Below are 22753 nucleotides of genomic sequence, written 5' to 3'. Positions count from 1 at the left end.
CTGCGGATAAGTTATTGCTCTGCTGTTTACTCCATCCTTCAGGTCATTTATGAACAAAATAAATAGGATTGGTCCCTGCACAGAACCATGGGGGACCCCACTACCCACCTCTGACCATTCCATGTACTTCCCATTTATCACCACCCTCTGAACTTGCCCCTGTAGCCAGTTTTTAATCCATGTACTCACCCTATGGTCCATGCCAACAGACCTTATTTTGTACAGGAAATTAGGGAAATTACAGGCATGACCCTCTTGCCAATAAAAAAAGGTTAAAGTTTTTGCCCCTTCAGCTGCTCAGATTAAGAAGAGTTACTTTAGTTTCTGTCATGCCTTCAGGTTTATGTCCAAGCCCGGCTCACATTTCTGTCATCAGCACTAATCCTCCAAGTCAGCAAAGTCTTGGAATAAGCCCACCTCTCAATGAGGAGGTGCCCTAACTTAAGATATTTTTAAGAAGGTTCTGTGTCATTGTATGCCCCTACATGTCATATCCAATACCACCAATTTTAGCCATTTGTAGCAAAAGACTTTAAACTTTGCTTGGCGTGGGACTGACTATGCTAGGGATGTCCTTACAGCTTGTTTGCCAATGTCCAATCATGTGAAGGTAGCTGCACATCCCATAGTCTAAGACTAAAATCCTGTGTCCTTAGGATTTTTGGCTTACCTGTAAAAATCATCATTTGTTTCACTATGTACAGTACATATAGTATGTAAGCTTTGTCTCACAAAAAAAAACATTTAATACATGGCAAAATAATTCCTAGAGCATTATGGGTTAGCAAAGGGCATCTTAGCAGAAGTGGCCTGCTTTAAGATTTGCCGAATTGAAACCTCTGTCTAGACCCTCTGATAAGGGATGAGTCATCCCTTTTGGCTCTCAAGCTATTGAGTTCTCTAAACAATAGTACTCTGTGAGCAAAGCTTAACTAGCCATGTGAAAAGGAGGCTAGAGGCTACAAAAGGAGTCTAAAGACTACTTAATTTTCATATGCAGTATTTCATATTTACCTGATTCTCTGCTTTTATAGATATTTCCATGTGGCGTGCTATATTAATTGTTAAAGTACTATAATATTGTATCATCCTTTACCTAATTATTACTTGCAGGCTATGATTTCAACATATGCATTTACCATATATACAATGAGGATGCAGAAAAAAGGGGCCCAGGTCTATCTTACCAAACTTACAGTAAATACCCTGAAGTATTTCCTGTTGCATTTATTACTAAAATTTGAGGCTTTAAAATGTTTCTTGCTCTGAATTTGCTGTTTACCATTGTATTGTGTATTCCTGTATGTCTGTATAGTGTGTATAGACCTACATTCTAATTTTCTCTTCTGTTTTAGAAATGGCCTTGTTGGCTACTTATGATAGTAGTACAGTGGAAACTCCTGAAACAGATGAGTCTATCAGTGTAAGTGTTACAAACAAAATTGTATTTGTCAGGTTAACAAGAAATATTGTACATACATCTGCCACATATTGTATACCCAATACTACTTTAATGATAGGTGGAGAATGATTTTCTTTGATAGTTTACAAATCCCATGGCTAGCTACTTGCTTTGCGTTCTTTGTGATGGAAAATAAATGAAGGATCCAGTAGGTAGGTGGAGATAAGAGCACAGGTTTTGAGATCTTGCCACTGGACAGATAACTGATAGCTATGAGTCTAGAGATATGAGTCATCTACCTTATGGTCCAAAGTTTGTGGAAACCTGAACATCACAATTATATATGAGCTTGATGGACATTTCATTTCAAAACCACAAGTATAGAATTGGCCTTATTCTTGTTATTATAAAAGCCTCCATTCTTTAGGAAGACTTTCCACAAGATTTTGGAATGTGTCTAAGGGAATTAGTGGTCATTCATCCAAAAGAGTGGGGTTGATTTGCTAAAACTGGAGAGTGCAAAATGTGGTGCAGCTCTGCAGAGAAACCAATCAGCTTCCAGGTTTGTTTTTTTTTGTCAAAACTTAATTGAACTTGAACTTGAACTTAAGCTTATTGACTATCATGTACAGCTTTTATGATGTTGGGAAATAACGTTAACGTTGGCTGAGAAGACCTAGCTCACAATTGACATTCCACTTCAATGTAAATGTGTTTAGTAGGGTTGGTGGGTTCAGGGCTCAATGTAGACCATTTGAGTTCCTCCACACCAAACTCATCAAACCATGTCATTATGGCTCTGCCATTGTGAAACAAACTGGGGGGTGTCCATGTAGTTTAACATATACGCTAAACAGAAAAACACGGTCAACAAAAGTTATTTTTTAGCAACCTAATCTGCAACGTATGTAATTTCTCCAACCCCAGTTCCAAAAGTCAGGACGCTGTGTACATAAAAACAGAATGCAATGATTTACAAATCTCATAAACCCATATTTTATTCACAATAGAAAAAAATATCAAATGTTTAATCTTAGAAAATGTACCATTTTAATTTAAAAAAATTGGGTAACTGAATTTTTTGGCATTAATGCTTCTCAAAAAAGTTGGGATGGGGCCATGTTTACCACGTTGTAGCATCCCCTCTTCTTTTAAGAGTCTAAGAACTGAACGTCTGAGAACTGAACTTTGGCCTAGAGAAGACTGTGGCTTTTCTGAATCTGAATTTCTTTGCATGACATAGCTTTAACTTGCATTTTTAATTGGCATAGCGAACTGTGTTCCCAAACAGCATTTTTTGGAAGTATTCCTGAGCCCATGCTGTGATGTTCATCACATAATTCAAGTAAAAAGGTGAGGGGAGAGTGGCGCTTACTATGGTGATGGGGACAGGGTCCCTACATAAACACAATACATGTGTACTAATCCCAAATGTAAATGTGCTAACACCCACCTAAGATACGATAAATGTGGGTAGATTAATAAACAGAATGTGTTGAAACCGTATATCAGAGCATCTCCTGCATCAGTGGTGAAAGAATAATGAGTGCACCACCTGCCATAAACGGGGGTCCCACATACAGAAGTACCCCGCTATCAGTAAAGTTACATAGATGAAAGACCAAACACATATGGTAAATATCCAAATCCAAAATATAAAATATGTAAACAGTCCCTATGTTGTAAAGGTGAAGCTCCAGAATGGCAAAATATTCATACCAAAAAATGTGTATAAAAATATTCATAACAAAATGTACAAAAAAATATGTAAAATTAAGGAAAATGAGGTGTAGCTCCAAAAATGGCAATAATGTTCATACCAAAAAAATGTTCATGCAAAAAAATAAGTGTTCATACAAGAAACATCTAGGTGACTCTTGTGCTCCAAAAAAACATCCAGTGACTCCTGTGATCCCCCTTTAAGGGTTCCCACTCACCAGCTCCTGGCACCCTTACAGGGGTAGAAGGCGTGTATCTTTAGAGGTGGATGAGCTCCTATCCCGGGTGGGATATCCCCACCGATCCTGTGTTCAACGCAACCTCCAACACGGTAAACAAGGAAGTGTCTCACCAGTTTTCTGTAGTCACATCCTCTTAAGGAAAAGACAGGGCTCTCATAGTGCAGCAGTATAAAAACTTTTATCTATAAAAACCAATAAAAGCAATGCTTCCCACAAGGGGAAGAAGCACAAACTACAGCTATGGTCAAAAATTAGCAGTGTCCAGGGAGCAAATGGCTCTCATCGTGCGCCTCAGCTGCGCTCCAAGCTCCTTGTCACTAAGCTGGGTATGACGTAAGTGCGTAGCTCTGCCTAACGCGTTACGTCATCAACGTTATCAAAGGCATCACATGATCATGCCAGTTTTTAATGCAGTGCCATCTGAGGGCCGAAGATCATGGGCATCTAATATTGTGTTTCGGCCTTGTCCCTTGCACACAGATTTCTCCAGATTTTCAGAATCTTTTGATATTATATACTGTAGATGATGGTATATTTAAAGTCTTTGCACTTTTACATTGAGTAACATTATTCTGAAATTGTTTAACAATTTTTAGACGCAGATTTTTACAGATTGGTGAACCTCTGCCAATCTTTACTTCTGAGACACTCTGACTCTAAGATTCTCTTTTTATACCCAGTCATGTTACTGGCCTTTTGCTAATTAATCTAATTTGTTACAAAATGTTCATCCAGCTCTTCCTTGTTAGTACCACTTTGCCAGCTTTTTGTTGCCCTGTCCTAACTTTTTTTTTTTTTTTTGAGACGTGTTGCTGCCATCAATTTCAAAATTACCTTATTTTTTCGTAAAATCATACTTTTTCTCAATTTAAACATTTGATGTTTTCTACTTTGTTTTATTGTATTCTATTATGTAGATTTTACACAGTGTCCCAACTTTTTTGGAATTGGGTTTGTATTCAGAACTGCTACATAACATAGCTTTGCCGCTGTTTGCAGCCTGTGTTTTAACAATGTGTTCTTTTCCAGAGCTCGAATCGGTCACTGAAAATGAGAAGAAAACCTTGTGAATCTGACTTTGAAACAATGAAACTGATCAGCAATGGTGCTTATGGGTATGTTCTGTAATAGACCATGACAATACTTTGTAATTTAAATAATAGGAGGGTTTTTGGTTAGTTTGAAAAGAAGCCCAACTTGAGTTATGTTTCTTTTTTTTTTTTTTTTGCAGATGTTTTCTGACACAGTAGTTGTGGTATTAATTAATGTTCTCTTTTAGCAGGTTAAAAAGGGAAGTGGGTAATTTTATATCTGACTAAAAACCCTCATTCTACCTACAGACAACCTATGACGAGTTTAAATTTAAAGAAGAACTATCACCAGAAAAAAAAACAAGCTTGATAAACCTTCCATGGGATCCTGTGCACATAGCACTTGTCCTTACCTTAATCTGTGCAGGGGTTGCTGAACTGTGTTGTCTAATAGCTAGCTCTGCCCATTCAACTACCTCTCCGACAACATTAATCAACAAATTTGGGCTTCTGAGAGTCAGGAGAGATGGCCTGGAAGGCAGTATACACCAAGTCCACACAGTCCTGGTCCCCTCCTCCTAAGCTGCCTGACAGAACATTGCTGAACTGTGCAGTGTGGTCTCCTAATCGCTCCTATTTAGTTTGCACTGATTCCAGAGCTGCAACCTGCTAATCAGGGGAATGGAGAGAGTGGGAACTGTTAGCTTGTGTTGTGAATCATTGTAGCTGGAGAAAAGGGCTTTCTTTCCCAAAAACTCAAGCTAGGAACAGTACAAGCCAGGTGCAATACTATGCTGTCTCGGACAAGTGTAGCTTGTATGCAGTATGTATACAATACTTGTATACAAGCTTGTCAGCTTGTGTTTTTTGTGAAATGATAGCACTCTCTTCACAACACAAGCTAATGGTCTCAGCCCCCCCCCCGGTGCCCCGAATGGTATGCTGACTGTTTCCACTCCCTCTTCCCTCCCCCTCGCTGCAGGTCTGGACTCTGTGTGTAGAGGGGACGGGGTCAGGACTCTCTGGGACTCTCTCCCAACCCCATTGGAACGCCCATAGTTTTAGGCTTTGCGATGGTGAAGCTACTGCCAGAAATGACCGAAAAGGAAGATTTTTTTTTTTTTTTTTTAAACATACACTGCTCAGATTTGATTGTGGACAAGTGTCCCCCCCCCCACACACACACACACACCCACCCACACCCTGTGGTAATTGTTGCATTCCGAGATATTTCGTTTATGACAACCTTATAGATATAGTTGTCACTCAATCATGGTTTCTGTGCACTTCTTTTACTTTATAGGATTTATCACAGAGTCCTCTTTATCATTGCCTTTGCAGTGTCTGTAAGTTTGCACCATTTAAACTGCTAGTGCTATCTAAATTTTGTTTAATAATATTATTAGAGAGGGACAAGAATGATTGTGCTGGATTTTCAGTTTAAATAACAATGCGTGCCCAACCTGAGTTACCGTGGTCACCAAACTGCACTCAGCACAGTAAATTCAAGTATCCTATGCATGTAAACACTTTGATTTTGCAAAGCTTCCTTTGCTGAGCAATGTAATTTGATATTTGTTTGTTCATAGGATTGATTTTGTATTATGGAAAGATTAAATGACATGCGTTCCTTTCTTAGTCCAAAATACTTTCTTTCAGCTGATCTGCCCCCTGGAATATAAGACATTATATTAAACAAATAGGTGAAGGGGTGTGCACATGAAGTAATCCAGGTTTTTGCCTTGTAATAGTTGTGAATCATCACTAAGTGTTCATGGGGAATGCCAGGCTATAATTTGATGCTTTTAAATGAAAGGTTTGTAAAAAAAAAAAATCTTTTAAAATTATATATGTAATTTACATAAGTTAAGTCATAACAAAATCTTATATTATTTACACACTAAAGACCCGTTTGTTGTTACATGCAGTCTTAGAACTGATCTAGCCAGTTCTGGGCATCTAGAGGACATAATGGACATCTAGCTCTAGATAAGTGTCTATCGTGATCAATGGCACACTGGAACACATTTTGTTTAAAGGTGATCTTTAGGTAAACAGCTAACTACACATATACATATGTGAATTGTCTAATCTACCAAAGATTTGTAAATTATCCAGGCGCTTTTGTAATGCATACACCTCTGTAAGGCAGTGTAGCTAGAAAGGTTACTCCACTTTTTCTATTAGAAGTAGGAAATACAATGGTCCCATCTCCCCACCTGCTGATTGGGAACAGCAACACACTCAGGAGTCATCAATTTTGTCCACTCTTCTCTCTTCTTTTGTCTGTATGATACCTGTCAGCACATATGCATGATCTGTCTGTTTTGTAATGCATTGTATTTATTTTTCACTAGTGCGATGCATTCCATTCAACGTTAATTTTGTTTATTACAGAATGAGTTGTGTATCCAATAGCAAAGTAACCCAAAGGAGTGTCTGCCTTTTCTTATGCCTATCTGTATATCTGCTGTGCATGAGTCAGTGGGAAATATATTTGTAGTTTAGAATTGGAGATTAATCTAGTCAACCAATGTTTAGTTTGATGAATCAGTACATTGTGGTGCCAGGTACAGTGGTTTAATTACATGCCCACAATTGTTCATTTTCACTGAGAGAGTAAGTCAGCTCCAGAGAAGAAATACTGGTTTACAAAGCATGGTCTGACATAAATTATTTAATTTACATACAAAATAGGATTAAATATTATGCAATAGATGTCACCATTTAAATATAAGAAACAAATCCATAAATTTATAATAGTGGAAACAATTGATTTAGAGAAGTTGGATATAAAAATCTGCAAGATTGAACAAATACCAAAAACCAGGTACCCAGTGTGTCTAAAAAAGCAAGTGCTTAGTTCCATGGGAAGTTTGTATTCTGTGTTACATTTTGTGACAGAACCTTGTTAAAGGCATTGAAGATGTGAATTAAATGTAAAAAAAAAAAAAAAAATAGCAAAGGATAACAAAATGTGCCAGTTGCAAAGTTTAAATATACCTTTATTCATCAGATTCATCTCCATGACCTAAACAAATGAGTCCTTATATGTTTGAGCTGTGCATCCACCTTGCTTGTGTCCATTTTTTTTTTTCCTTCAGTCCACTGGTTAATCTAAAAAACAAAAAAACAAAAAAAAAAAACAAGTTTGTACCCAGCTTTAAATGGACCTTTTGATTTTCTTATAATAGTCACTTTAGTACTTGTTCACCTTAAGGCTTGATTGATGCAAGCTGTGGTTACATTTGTTTACAAAGAAAGCAGATAGAAATATAGATCAATTCTTTTTTTTTAAAGTTTACATCCAGGATTCATATTGTGACAGAAAATGGCATAGCTTATGATATGATAAATTGACAAAAAAAAATAAATCTTAATATACAGGCAACTGGGAAGGTGTGTTATAAAGGCACATGTAAAGGTAGACAATCCGAATATTGGAAAGTACAGGTCGAAATGATCAAGTCCCCCAGGTTAGTGAACAAATTGTATATTAAACAAAATTCCAAAGACAATTACATATAACATAAACCCTAGCATGAGTTGGGATCATGCACAAAGAGAGAAAACTGAGCTATAGCAAGCTGTTTCCTGCTGTTCCATCAGTCATGTAAATTTGTTGGAGCAAACCAAACTTTACAATTTATAATAGAGAAGTGTGGAGAGATACCAAGGAAATAAGGGGTAAGGGAAAAAACAAAAAGAGAGGGGGGTGGGACAGGAAGTGGTAAGGGCTAGGGAAGGAGGGGGGAGGTGGCTTAGGCAAGAACCATTGCATCAGGTAGGATGGAAGGTCGTATAGACCACCTTAAGCGTATTGAAGGAATTTATCAGAGAAGTGGAATAGGTCCCAATAGAGCCACCTGATCTTATGTTCCTCGGATTTGTTCCAGAGGGCAAAGGTCAGTTGTTCATGCGTTGTATATCATTCACCCTGGCAAACCATTGGGTTACAATGGGGGGTGACTGTTACCACATAGTAGAGATACAGGCTCTGGCAGTGTTCAGTAGGTTTTTAAGTAGGGATTTGTGGTAGCGTTTTCTTGACATAGGTGTCAAGTTCATCAGGGCTGCTGCCTGATTATCAAAAAGGGTGAAACCGGTGAGATTTTGGATGATATGGAGGGCTTGTTGCCAGAAAGGCCGGATGAGTGGGCATTTCCAAAATATATGTAAAAGCATGCCTACCTGTGTTTCACATCTCCAGCATGTCCGACCGAGGGAGTCTATTACCGTCCCATTTTGTAAAATCTGTCGTCTTCGGTCAGGATCGGTCCTATTAAGAAATGGTTAATAATATCCTAAGTATATCGTTTGCCTGCCCATAGAGGGCCAGCAAGAGGAGAATGGTGCTGTCTTGGTAAAAGGAAACCCATATTTCTTAAAAAACATGCCTGCACCAGTCCACTATTCTTGCCATATAGACAGCGGTGAAATACATGGCAGGATCAGGCAGTCCCACTCCTCCTTTAAGTTTGGGCCGAAGTAATAGGTTTCGGATATGAGGGGCTTTTCCTCTCCACACAAATTTGATAAAAGATGTTCAGACTGAACGGAAATAGGCTTGTGGGCTCTTCATAGGTAAAGTCTACAGCAGATATAGAAGATGAGACATAATGGTCATTTTGAGAACATTACATCTGCCAAACCAATATAGGGCAAATATTTTCCATCTCTCCAGGTCGGAATTTAATGAGGACAATAATGGTAGGAAGTTTAGTTTATAAAGGAGAATGAGGTTTGTGGTAATCTTGGTCCATAGGTATTGGATAGCCTTTGTGGCCCGCTGAAATGGGAAATTGGATCGTTGAGGGGAGAGAAATACTGAGGGCCTCTGATTTATGCAGATTTACCTTGAAATTGGACAGTAGTCCGTATATGCATAGCTCACTGAGTAGATTTGCTAGGGAGGATAGATGGGTCGATCACAGGTTTTTAAGTGCAACCTATAAACCATTTTTCTGAAGGCTCGGTGCTGATAATCCCCACTTTTAGTCACTGGAGCTGCTCATGAAGCAGTGTGTCACCAAAAAGTTTTCTCCACATAGGTATATTGAAGATTTTCTAACTCAAAGGTAACAGGGCATGCACTGCAGGAAATGATCGGATTGGCCTTTCAGTAGACCTGAAATTTGAAACAAGGACAGGGAAATGAGTTTTGCAGCATTTTTGGTAAACAACCCCTCCATATTCTCTCTCAGGCAGGAATTCTAACTGAAGCCACTGCTTTGTGAATTTAACAAGTGTTTATTCTAGCAATTGGCACATACTAGTGAATTCTTCAAGCCACCAGTATGTGTAGTGTTTAGATCCACTTAAAAATAAAACAATGATAATATTTAGGAATGTTTCATTCACATTGCTGGCAAAGGTCAGCATTGGTTTTGAAACTAAACACTGCAGAACAATATATCCAGGTGCTAAATGGATAATATGTACATTGTGCCATGTATTAATCAGTTCACATGCCTGTAAATAGAGCAATGTGTCAGCGATAGTCTATGCAATGGAAACGACTCTGAAGATACTAGAACTCAAATGGAAAAAAACAAACACTCCCATCCAAACTTCCATTGCTCACAATTAAAAAATGCAGTCAGGGCTGCCAGTGTAATTTAGTTAGAAATCACAAGTGGAACAGATCCTTTGGGATCAGACGGTGCGTGTTGTCTGTATGCAGTCAATTCCGTACATTGCTTTAGTACAATCTGAAACTGAAATACTATTCATTTTTCATTTGCATATTAAAATTGCACGGTTAATGGTTCCTACACTTCAACCAAAAGGGATTCTGCTGTCATGATAAGCATTAGAATTTTTTTCTTAAATTATTTTTAACTGTTTAGTCCTCACAACATTACTGCTACAAAGAGCTATTCCACTGAAAAATGGTTTCAACTCCCAAGTTGTTTGAATCTCCCACCTTTTTCTACTGTAACTCGCCATTTCAGCCGTTGTGAACTTCATTTAGGGTGGTGTTCCTCGCCCAGCTGTATTCTTTGTAATGTAAGGTCAGAGAACAAAGTGTTGTAGGGTTTGAGGAAACTGATGAAGCTGGGAATTCAGAATAAGGTAGGTCCCTGATAGACTTGAGAGGCCAGTAGGTCATGAAAGCTGCAAACAACTCTTCTAAACCAGTCATTTTTGGTGGACTTGGCATTTATACTTCATACACAAAATCCTCAAAATAGGATTCTCAGCCACTGTTCCTCATGCTTGCCTAGCTATTCCCAAAACTTTCTGTAAGGGGCGCACGGGTCCTGCCCCTCATCCATGCATCCAGCCCCCTAATCTACATGCAGGGCACCGGATGCATGGATTCCAATGAGGGGGTGTTTTTTTTTCTTAAAGCATGTGATTAGAGCCAGAGGCTTCAAAAAAGGGTGGGCCCAGGGCACAGAGCACTGCGCTCCGAGCCCACCCAGTTGTGTGACAATAGCGAATGAATATACGCTATTGCCACACTGATCCTCCTGGCCAATCAGAAAATGGGTCCTGAGACCCATCACCTGATTGGCTGAAAAGACAGGCGATCATATTGGATGCCTAGGAGGAGGAGGGAGGAGGAGAAGCACGGCAGAAGCCATCGTGATGCAGAGGAGGAGAAGACCCGATGGAGAAGTCTCATCGCCCTTAGGAGCGCTGCCTGCCCGCAACCTAGATGGGTTAAGTGCTGACCGACGGCTGCCACCCGATGGGGAGATGGGTGGCGCGGACCGGACCGCTTGACAGCGGCCGACTGGAGGGGTGGTTGTTTGTTGCCCCCCAAAAAAACAAGCCACCACTGAATATACCTAAGCATGCAGTGTGGTTGAGAAGGAAATCCACAGGCGGGTGCTTTGGCTCTGATGTCCTCCAACATCAAAGATAAGCAGTAATATAGAAGATAGAGCCATATACAGTAAAACCTTGGTTTGAGAGTAACTTGGTTTGAGAGTGTTTGCAAGACAAGCAACATTTTTTAATAGATTTTGATTTGATATACAAGCGATGGCACATCTAAGTATGCAGGCATCCGGGGTAAAGTTGTCTATATAGACCATCCCCCGCATCGACGTCATTCCTTCCACGCTGCGCTCAATGAGCGATTCAAGCCACGCTTTCAGATCGTTCTACTGCAGGGTAGTCTTCCCGGTCACGATTGCAGACTGACGTCGCTGAGAGTCGGCGGTGCGGGGGTTGGTCTATGTGGACAGCTTTACCCCAGATGCCTGCATACTTAGATGTGCCTCTTTTAATCATCATCCATGTGAGTTGCTAAATGTTGTACCTTCATTAAATGTAACCATATTGCTACACTTAGAGGCGCCTCTCTTCTCCTTTATACTCTGTAGCTCCTGCTGGATTTTGCTTCTAATCCCCTTGTGGAGGCTTCCATTTGTGGATGGACATTTTATGGTTACCCAGATGTGTTACAACAGCGAATGAATATATATATAAATATTCGCTACTGAAACACAGAACCTCAGTCCCGCCAATCAGAAGCGGGTGTGAGACCCGTTTTCCGATTGGCCGAAAAGAGAAGACTCCCGATTGGCCACCCAGGAGAAGGGAGGAAACGGAAGCCGCCGTCACAGTGATGACCCCTGGAGAGCAGGAGAATGGGAGGCCGTCGGTGATGGGGTAAGTTCTAGCGACCGACCAACGGGGGTGGCATACTGTTTGCCACCCCCCCACCAAAAAAATTTACACCGGCCGCCACTGATGGAGTATAAATTGAAGGACTTATGAATAAACGGTTGTGGAACAAATCATCTACATTTCCATTATTTCTTAAGGGAAATTTGCTTTGATACAAAGTGCTTTGGGTTACAAGCATGCTTCCGGAATGAATTATGCTTGCAATCCAAGGTTTTACTGTACTCCAAAAGTTCTTATAACAGCTTTATTGATACATGAGTGAGTAAAAGATATAAGGACTTGCACGTTTCCACAGAAAAGCCTTGATCACAGCACATTTTTAAAATACAAAATGAGACCTATACATATCAAAAATAAGCTCCACCTTCCAAACAATTAGCTCATTAGACCACACAATTAAAACATCAGCATATCAGGTGTAGCAATTCAGAGATCAGTAATGGAAGATGTGTTGTAGCAATAGATATAGAAAACAAATCCTAGACAGACATCTAAGTATGAAAAAATTAGATTGAAAATAATAAGAAAAACAAATGAAAAATATACACAAAATACACCATTATTGGTATTCATTTGAGAAATAAATCTACATCATAACGAGAATTTAAACCAGTGGTCATCCTGGTTTGAAGGCTAAAAATCCACTAGACCTCTCTAAGAGTTTGCGGTGGATATCGCCACCTCCTGGGTGATTTTCTAACCTTTTCCAAACCACAAAAAGCAAAGGATGATATGTTGCCAAAATGTGTATATTTTGCTGCCTCTCCCAAGTAGAATCATTTGTTGCTATCCTGGCAGCTGACTGAGATATGGGACAGAAGAAGCTCAACCTGGATCCGCTTCTTTATCTGTTGCATATGTATATGAGCTATTGAAGGCATAACTATACCTTTTTATTATACGTAATCTTGTAAGGAAAGCAATGAAAGACATTTTGCACCCTAGTGTTGGAGGGAATGCTCATTTTTTTTTTTTTTTTTTATCATATGCATGTTAAAGAGATCAGCTCTGTGTTAATTAATCCTTAATTTTTCTAAAACAAATTATATACTGTAGTTTGTGATTGTTCATCCTGAAAGGTGTATCCTTACTGGAACCTTGCAAATCCTTCAAGTTTAACGGTCAAAAGACAGACATGTTCTTAATTCTGTCTGTGACCCCACTGGATAGATGTTTTATTACTTTTAAAGGGTAACTCCACTTTGACAATTTTCCATTTGACATTTGTCAAGCCAGGTGGTCTCGACAAAGGCAGTTTTTCTCGCGACTCAAAAAATTTGAGCTGCATATGGCCAGTTTATTGTCCCTGCAATGCCAAAACAAGAAATTGGGTGGGTGGTTCTGCAACTGAGGGGAAACTCCATATTAGGGATGCAAATAGCAATAAAAACCCCTCCCATTCTATCCAGAACAAAATAAAAGGCCCCAATTTATATTGATTTCCCTGAAGAAGGATCACATATTTCCTCTACCCATGCTTCAGGTCACTTTTAATTTGCTACAGCTTACCAGTGACTTTTTTTTCTTTCTAAAAGTCGGTCTTTTTCTTGCACGTCCATCACGACTTGTCTGTACTTTTTCAGGATAATTTATTTCCTGCCGCTTTGGAAAGTAGCAGCTGTTCACCACACACTGCGGGAAGTTTGGCATGAAAGCAGGCAAGGGGATGTTGTGCAGCTTTTAACTACGTGCAGGAGGTCCACTATGTTAATTTTATGGATGAGACACGCTTTATCTTATTTGGGAAATTGTTAAAAATCATTAATTGCACAGCTGACAGCTTGCCACTTGTCTGCTCAGCTGCAAAATATTACTTTTAAAGATACAACAGCTTGTTTTAAGTTTGCAAAGTTTTCATTGGGATCTCAGACACCTATTGTTAGCTTGATTCTCAGGGGGCAGGCTGAGGAGGTGAGGCACGGGGTACCTTCATGTCTACCAGGGGGTGTGAGTGGAGACAGAAATTAGCTAATTGGGACTAGAGGGAAGAGAAAAGGGGCAGCACAGACGGTGATTGAGGAAAAGGGAAATCTGTGGGCCGGAGCTGATCATAGACCACTGGGAACATTGAGTGAAAGCTAAATATGACTGGATGAAGGGCAAGTGGGAAGAGGAGAAGATGATTGTTGTGGGTGGGGTAGGCTGTGCAGAAGCCTATTCTGTACCAGTTAGAAAGGAGACAGAGCAGAAGTTGAATGTTACTGAGGAGCAGATGAGAGAAAGGAGTAGCAGTCGATTGTGTACCATTGAGTGAAATGCTGATCTTGAACAAACATGCAGGCAATGAAGCCAAAGACTAACCTTCCATTTTATGTACTTGATGCCATGTGTTGCTATCTTTTTTATACAAGTTATCATTTTATATAGAAAAGATTGTTCTGTATAGAGAAGTTTTGTTACCTGCCAGCAAGCTACACCGTTGGGACCCTTACTGTATATGTGGAAATAATGGTCTGTCTATAGTGGTCCAACATACTCCCTGCTTGTTTAGAGCCAGTGCTCTCCAATCAGTAGGTAGCATGTACTTGTGGATGTACTGCGGATTGCAGAGCTATAGGTCTGAACAGTAAGTGGATGTGTTGGACTGATGAAGGGAGACCACTGCTTCCCTACGGAGAATAAAGGTTTATTCGGAGAGACCACTGCTTCCCCACGGAGAGTAATGCCACGTAAACACGGTCGGATTTTCCGATGGGAAATGTTGGATGTGAGCTTGTTGTTGGAAAGTCCGACCCGTGTGTGTGCTCCATCGAACATTTGCTGTCGGACTTTCCAGCAACAAATGTTTGCTAGCAGGTTCTCAATTTTTCTGCCAACAAAACTTTGTTGTCGGAAAGTCCGATCGTGTGTACACAAGTCCGTCTCACAAAAGTTCACGCATGCTCGGAATCAAGCAGAAGGAGTCTCACTGGCTATTGAACTTCCTTTTTCTCGGTTCGTCGTACGTCACCACGTTCCCATGTTCGTAATTGTTGGCCAACATTTGTGTGACCGTGTGTATGCAAGACAAGTTTGAGGCAACAACTTTCGAACAAAAATCCACGGTTTTGTTGGCAGAAAGTCCGATCGTGTGTATGGGGCATTAGGGTTTGCTCAGAGAAACCACTGCTTCCCCACAGAGATTAAGGGTTTGCTCAGAGAGACCACTGCTCCCCACAGGGAGCAAGGGTGCCACTTTGCAGCTGCTGGTAGGGAACAGGCTATTCTACTCGACGTGGCCGCTTTATAAAGAAGACAAACTTCAAAACTGTTAACACCTTTTGTTTTGATGCACCTTGAATTTAGCTGTTTAAAACATTTTTTTCAATCTTTTTATTTTTCAAGAATTTTTCTTTTTTTTTTAGTCATGGAATAGTTTTACATTAGAGGTTTCCTAGGGATGCTGACCTCTTTAATTGCAGCTTGTTTACAGGTCAATAAGTGTTAAGTAGAATTCATTACATGGATTTATCTGGTTTCCAGGGCTGTTTACCTTGTCCGCCATAAGGAAACGCGTCAAAGATTTGCAATGAAGAAAATCAATAAACAGAACCTAGTCCTTCGAAATCAGATTCAGCAGGCGTTTGTGGAGAGGGACATTTTAACATTTGCAGAGAATCCATTTGTGGTCAGCATGTATTGTTCCTTTGAGACCAGACGCCACTTATGCATGGTCATGGAGTACGTGGAAGGTAAGACAATACCATTTAATTAAAGATCATTCTCAGTTCACCACATTTTCCATGGTTTATCATTCTTGTTTTATTCTGATATGTAGGTAACACAATAAAAGCATTTGATTGGTTTGTATGGTTCTTTCAGACATATGTCTTTTTTTAGAACATGGTTTTAAAAACAGTGCAGGAGTCAGTAATTTAAAAGACCTGTTGATCACCATACTGTAAATCATGTAATCTTTTTATGCTTACATTTCCATTTAACACCTGTGGTTGGGGATTATTTTATTAGTCAGCTATGAACCTGCAGAAATGATCAGGAAACTATTTGTGTAGTTATTGGATACCTGATCACTTTGTTACTCAAAATGGTCTCAGGAAAAAAGCTCCTAAATGATAAATGCGCATCTAGCCCAGTTTTCTCCCCCTCTTCGTTATAGCTGTGACATGTAGGTGTCTTGTTAAGTTATTACGAGACAGCAAAAAGTAGGCAATGGTAGTTGCAATTTCATGTTTTCATAGGTAGGATCTGCAAAAATAACGTAGAACTAAAGGCAATATTTTCTTTTCATTTTGGATAGGGTGAGGGATGATTACAACCCCTGTAAGGTTTATTTTTACCATCTGTTTACCATTGGAGAGATTTTCTTTCACTTCCTGTGCCATAGCAAAATCAAGCAATAAAATCCCTCTAAAGGGAGGGGGTCCCTGGTTGTTACCGGGATCACCAGAACTCATCTCCCCATTGGAAGATTTCCTCTCTATTCCTGTTCTGGGGACAACCCACAATTTGGGATTCTTACACTGTTGGTGATAACCATATTTAAAAAGTAAAACCTATATGTTCCAAAAATTTAAAATTAAATCAGTGTCAGCTAGGTAGACCAAAACAAGTGTCAGACATAGTGACAGGTCTCCGAATTTCAAAAACTTGGATCCAAATTCAAATTTACATCTGCTTTATAATGACTCAATCTTTCCCTTTTGTTTTACCATCTAACAGTACCTGTGCTTAGAGCAGGAGCGTACCTAGAGCATTTGGCACCCAGGGCGGATCCTATATTTGGCACCCCCCCACTTTAAAATGTAAAAACTCCCCACTGTGCCCCCTGCATACCTCTGCATCCCCCAACATCTTTGTCACTACTGTGTACCCCCTCACCACAACTGCACCTCTGGACCCCTTTACATTACATAGCACCCTGCACCCCTTTACATTACACATCACCTCTGGAGCCCTTTACATAACACAGTACCCTGCAGCTCTGGACCCCTGTACATTACACATCACCTCTGGACCCCTTTACATAACACAGCACCCTGCAGCTCTGGACCCCTTTACATTACACAGCCCCCTGCACCTCTGGACCCCTTTACATTACACAGCCCCCTGCACCTCTGGACCCCTTTACATTACACAGCACCCTGCATCTCTGGACCCCTTTACCTTACACAGCACCCTGCACCTCTGGGCCCCTTTACATTATACAGCCCCCCACAGCTCTGGACCCCTTGCATGTTACTCAGACCCCCCTTCAGTGGAGAACTCCCCCCTTCAGTGGAGAACTCCCCCCCTTCAGTGGAGAACTCCCCCCCTTCAGTGCAGACCTCCCCCCCATTCAGTGCAGACCTCCCCCCCATTCAGTGCAGACACCCCCCCTTCAGTACAGTCAGACGGACCCATAATGTACCTGAGATTGGCGTGGGACATGCACAGCAGGTCCCCTCCTCCTGTGTAGACATAAACAGAGAGGAGGGGAGGCAGCTTCAGACTGCTCAGGGCTACTCGGACAGCCCGCAGCCGCGAGAGAAGAGGATTGTTGGTGCAGTGGTGTTGCCCTGGGCCCTGCCAAGGGGTGTCACCCTTCTGGCGGGTGTCACCCGGGTGTGACCTGCACCCCCCTTGCAACGCCACTGCAGCTTGCTTCTCCATGCTCTAACCTGCCCTGTCACCGCGCCGCTGCCTAAACCCGCACCGTTGTCGCCGCTTCAGTCGCGGAGGGGGGCTCCGGCCTGACACGCCCCCCCAGTGTGTGACACCCGGGGCAGCCCACCCACCCGCCCCCCACTTGGTACACCACTGGCTTAGAGTCTGTTTTAAGCACAGTACTGCTCCCTCTCTCCTATCACTGCTATCTAGAAATAAAGGAATCTAGATAGCAGTTGTGAAAATTCTGTAAAAATCTCCTTTACATTCAGCATTATTAACTGCAGTCAATATTCAGTTTGTTTTTGTTTTTTTGCGGGGTTTTTTGTTTTTGCTTGAGTGAAAAAGATGCAAATGTGTTTTACAATGTTGTGTCCTGATTAGAGATGTACTATAACTGCATATAATGGTATGCCCATGTGAATGGGGCCATAGCTGCAGATTAACACCTTTTTCACAAAATGGTATGTTGGCACATTAGGTGTTGTCCTTGAAACTAAAGCAGTATTAAACCCAAAACCAAAAATATGTTATATTGCAGCTTACCAATCAGTAGATGTGGTGGCTGCATCAGTTTTTCTTTGGATTTTTCCCCTCTTTTTTTCACCTGGTGATCTGGCCAGTAACACACCCCCCATATTAGTGAGACAAAACCTTGGATGAATGAGCACAGAAGGCACAGCAGAGTTGTCAGTCTGAGAGGAGGGGGTAGTGTTAAATGTATTAGCAGGTTAGAACCACTGGCAAATTGGCTCCAGTTGCGGCCCATCCATTAGGGCCACTGGAGTGCCGCCCCCTCGATGCACGGCCACCACCCCCATGCTCTATCCATGGCCGCTATTTTGACAGGACATCGCCACCCCCTATTCATGCATTCGGCCCCTTTCAGGATGCCAGGCACGTGAATTACAGCGGCGGGGGTGTTTTTTTTAAGCACCTGGCTCTAATAAACTTCAAAATTGGGTGGGCCAGTGGCACAGAGCATTGTGCCAGGAGCCCACCCAGGTGTTGCAACGAATGAATGAATACTCGCTACTGAAACACTGATCCTTAATCCGGCCAATCAGGAGCAGGTCTGAGACCCATTTTCTGATTGGCCAACAAGAGAACAGTCCCAGGTGGTCGCAGAGGAGGAGGGAGGAAACGGAAGCCGCCGCGATGCCCGCGGAGAGCAGGGGAAGGGAAATCTGTCACCGCCGAGCAAGGGAAGCCGATGCTGAAGCGCTGCCCACCATAGATGGGGTAAGTGCACCAGAACCACCCGACCGTCAGGGGGGTGGTTATACTGTTTGCCACCCCCCCCAAAAAAAAAAAAATTACCACCGGGCCACCACTGTCCAGCTCACATTTTATATTCAGTTACAGCAAGCCGTTTTTTTCCTTTTGGGATAAAGGTTTTGCATGAATAAATAAAAGTTGATCATTTTAATCACCGCTGCTAGTGTTAAATGGTTTGTCTAATCCATGTAAACTGATACATTCTGCTGGAGAGTTTGTGCTGTGAAAAACAAGAGACTTACTGTATGGATTACCAGATGAAAATAGAAGAAAAGTCTAAAAAAGGAAACTAATGCAGCCATCACATCTAAGAATTGGAATGCTGCAATATAATAAATGTTTGCTTTTGGCTTTAATACTGCTTTAAAACTAATGCTGCTACAAACTTACAATGGATGTAAACCCGATTCATTAAATTTGTGCAGGGCACATATGTCTGCAGTGTTTTCTTATCTCTCTCCAAGAACTTCCTCCATAGAGCTGTTATCAGCCTGATAAGTTCTCACACGTTCTCCAAGACGGGAGATAGAAGTGTGTGTCGGGGGGAGGTTGCTATAAATAGATTAGCAGTCAGCTTGCCGTCTAAGAGCAGAGCTCTGTAAATTCCTTCCTTCCTTTGCCTATGAGAAGAGGGGGTGTGTGCCTTTCCTCCAATCAGCAGTCTTGGCTGTATGCCCAGGCTTCATTGCGGTGGTAACCAGGAAGAGAAAAACTGTAACGTGATCTGCACTTCCTATAATATATAAAGATGAAGACAGCAGATATACAGGTAAAACTAATGTAAGGAGATTTGTTTCATCTTTGTGTATTATCTGAGGCTGTTCACTTCACTGGGTATATGTGAGGGTTTATATCCACTTTAAGAAATGAAAGTGCTATGCTTTTTTTTGTGCTTGTGCCAAAAAGTTTGTATTCAATAGTGGTCTTTGTCTTATATGTTTTACTATAGTGGGCAAGCTGAGAAATATAACTTTTCAAAATCTGCACTGTGTGTGGCCAACATTATGGCTTCTCAGGGCCTATTAGGATGTCAAGCAATAAGTTTACAATTACAAGCCATCTATTCAGTATGGGCGATCTAATGGAGAGAGCTTAAAATCCATGTCTACACTTGTGTGCCTTTGCCCTACTAGAGTATTGTTAGACCTGCTGCTTTATGTGATTGTTTCAGCAGGAGCTCTTTGTTCAGGTGTAGCCTAAAAACAGTACAGCAAAAATATTGCATTAACAATTTTTATAGGCAGCCAAATGAACCTATTCAGCATCAAGTATGTTTGATTCGATCTCTGTTGTAATTCTGCACAATAACGTGCTACATTTAACTATTGTTCAGCTTCCAATAAGACTGCAAAGGAACAATGGCTGCCCTGTCTTCTAAGATTACAGTAACCTTTTGTTACTATAGTAGCTAGCAGCGGTGTACACAATATAAACTCTAAATTATCAAAGAAAAAGCTAAAGGGGAAATATTAGCATCGAAAACAGTGTTTACTGTAAGCACAAGAAAACTTTTGTGGGTTTGACCAATCAATGCTTTTTGCTAATAGGTGTCTCTTTCTCATCTCAGAAAGTTGGGAGGTATGCATGTGTACAGAAATTGGTAGCATGTGGGACTCTTAAGGTGTCCTTAGAAGTCAGTTTTGCTGGAGGTTCGAGTGCAACCACGCTGTTTTCTGGCACACCAATTCACTTGTAGGTCCAGTTTAGAGAAGTGCTCCTGTATAAAGTGAACCGTTTAATTCCAAAGAGACTATAAAACTGGTACTTTAATCTTATACATTTACCTCTCAATAAATCCTAAAATGTCCCAGGCAAATACAGGCTGGTATCTTCCTATACTTAGCTCTTGTTCCTTAAAGGAAATCTGTGCTAAGAAAAACTGAGGGATGACATTCCTGATCACCTTCTGAAACTGCTTGTTGTCTGACTGTCTCTTGTTATTAATTTGATTCACTGTAACAAGCATGAGCCAATGTTGGAGTAGTAAATTCAAAACTTAAACTCTGACTACTGATTTGGGTCAAAAAATTTTTTTTTTCATTTCTATGACCTATACATTTATTCCAGAAGTGTCTGACCTGCTCTAGGCTGGTTTTGCTGCAAAGACCATTGTTTACGTGTGAGTGTGGGTCTATGCAGCATTCTTTTGCTAGCCCAAGCTGCACCTGCTGATGCACTCCTAGTAGGGTTTTTGTTGACTAGCTATGATTTACAGGAAATGGGTAAAATGATGCTGTTCCAGCATTGGTCCTCAATCATCCTCAAAGAGAGGAGAGCAATGCTGGAGCATCAAGAGGGTCAGTAGGAAATTAGGAAACTTTTTTACATGGATAGTGGAGGATGAAAAAAAGACCATTGGATCAGCATGATTGCCAGGCAGCCAAAGCTTTTAGGAGAGGTGACCAGCACTAGCAGCCTACGTATTTCTTTTAGCATTCTGGGTGGGTTCATGAATCAGTAGCTAGGTGCAGGAGAGCATGGGCCAGTCTTTGACTTTGTGAAGCAAAAGTCATTATTTGTATAACAAAGTGCCTTGGATTTTGGGTATCCTAAGCAACTTGAGATTAAACAGATAAGTGAAGGTACCTGCATTACTATAGCAGCTTTGCAATCTTTATTGAATGGAACTTTAAAGGATAAGTTCACCTTTTGTAACATATATTCAGGGTGTAACATGTTACAGATGCACTGGCCCCGGCTCACCCCCGATCCCCCGTTCTGGCATCTAGTGAGGGATCTCCTCCCCTCCCACTAGCTGTCACACACTGCAATAAATGTGGCTGTGTGGGGCTCCGCTCACGTCATCCATTCAAATTGTTATGCAAATGGAAAAACGACAAGGTCTGACATCCTTTGCGGCTGACAGCTTGTGGTTTTTGAAAAACTACCCTTCCTGTCGAATTGTATCTGCTTTCCCGTACGGGATGTACGAGGAAGCAGATACACTGCAGATCTGCTGGAAACCTGCATGGTCAATAGATCGCTGGTGCAATGCTTTACAGGCTCAAAAACAAAAAAACTTAATTCACATTTTTTTACCTGCAAAAAAATGTGCATTTAGTATTTTTCATAAAGAGTGAACTTCTCCTTTAAATAAACGAAGGGGGGTTAGGAAATAAGAAGTGCTTGCAGGCGCTCAGTGAGAGAAACTAGAAAATGTAATACGTTTTCTAACCTTCCTAATTAATTGCTCTCCTGATTGTGACCAGCCAACAGCAAGGGGTAGGACCCATTTCCCGATAAGGTGATAGGTGCTTCAATTGGACTTCTGTTATATCTTCTATGTGGAAAGATTTAGACATGGAAAAGCAAATGTCTTAGCAGAGCGCTGCCCTTTTTATGAGCACTGTGATTTTCTGCTGGACTAAGCAAATTGATGCATGTGGATGTAAAGAATTATCACTGGAGGCAATACTGATTAACATTATCATGTATGTTAATATGTGGTCTCATGTCATATAAATGAAATTATTTAGTATATAGTAGATTTCTTTTTAGATTCTGATGTATCTATTATGTACTATGTGCAGGAAATAATTTGGGTTTTCTCTGGTAGGTGGAGACTGTGCTACGTTACTAAAGAACATGGGACCTCTGCCTGTGGACATGGCGCAGATGTATTTTGCAGAAACTGTTCTCGCTTTGGAATATTTACACAACTACGGCATCGTACACAGAGATTTAAAGCCAGACAAGTATGTTTAAACTTACAATTTTAAGACCGAACGTTGCTCTTTGTTAGTTGTGTGGACAATTGTGTTGTGTTTTTGGTACATAGGCAGACTGGTTATATTGTTTTTTTTTGGAACAATAGACTTTTAGCACACATACATTCCCATGTAATAACAGAAAAG

General features: G+C 40.9%; 1 protein-coding gene across 9 annotated transcripts in view; it reads left to right on the top strand.

Annotated features, from left to right (window-relative positions):
- Positions 1-22753, top strand: part of MAST4 (microtubule associated serine/threonine kinase family member 4) — an 865092-nt gene that overhangs the window by 770665 nt on the left and 71674 nt on the right. For all 9 annotated transcript variants that reach the window (XM_073623363.1, XM_073623355.1, XM_073623371.1 and 6 more), the window contains 4 exons: positions 1356-1423; positions 4393-4478; positions 15501-15709; positions 22456-22594. In XM_073623363.1, the coding sequence (XP_073479464.1) occupies positions 1356-1423; positions 4393-4478; positions 15501-15709; positions 22456-22594 (502 nt within the window). The remainder of the gene's footprint in view (positions 1-1355; positions 1424-4392; positions 4479-15500; positions 15710-22455; positions 22595-22753) is intronic.

This window comes from Aquarana catesbeiana, linkage group LG01 (genome assembly GCF_042186555.1).
Source record: "Aquarana catesbeiana isolate 2022-GZ linkage group LG01, ASM4218655v1, whole genome shotgun sequence".
NCBI lineage: Eukaryota > Metazoa > Chordata > Amphibia > Anura > Ranidae > Aquarana > Aquarana catesbeiana.
Note: the sequence above shows the minus strand (reverse complement) of the source record. Positions and strands in the feature narration are given on the sequence as shown.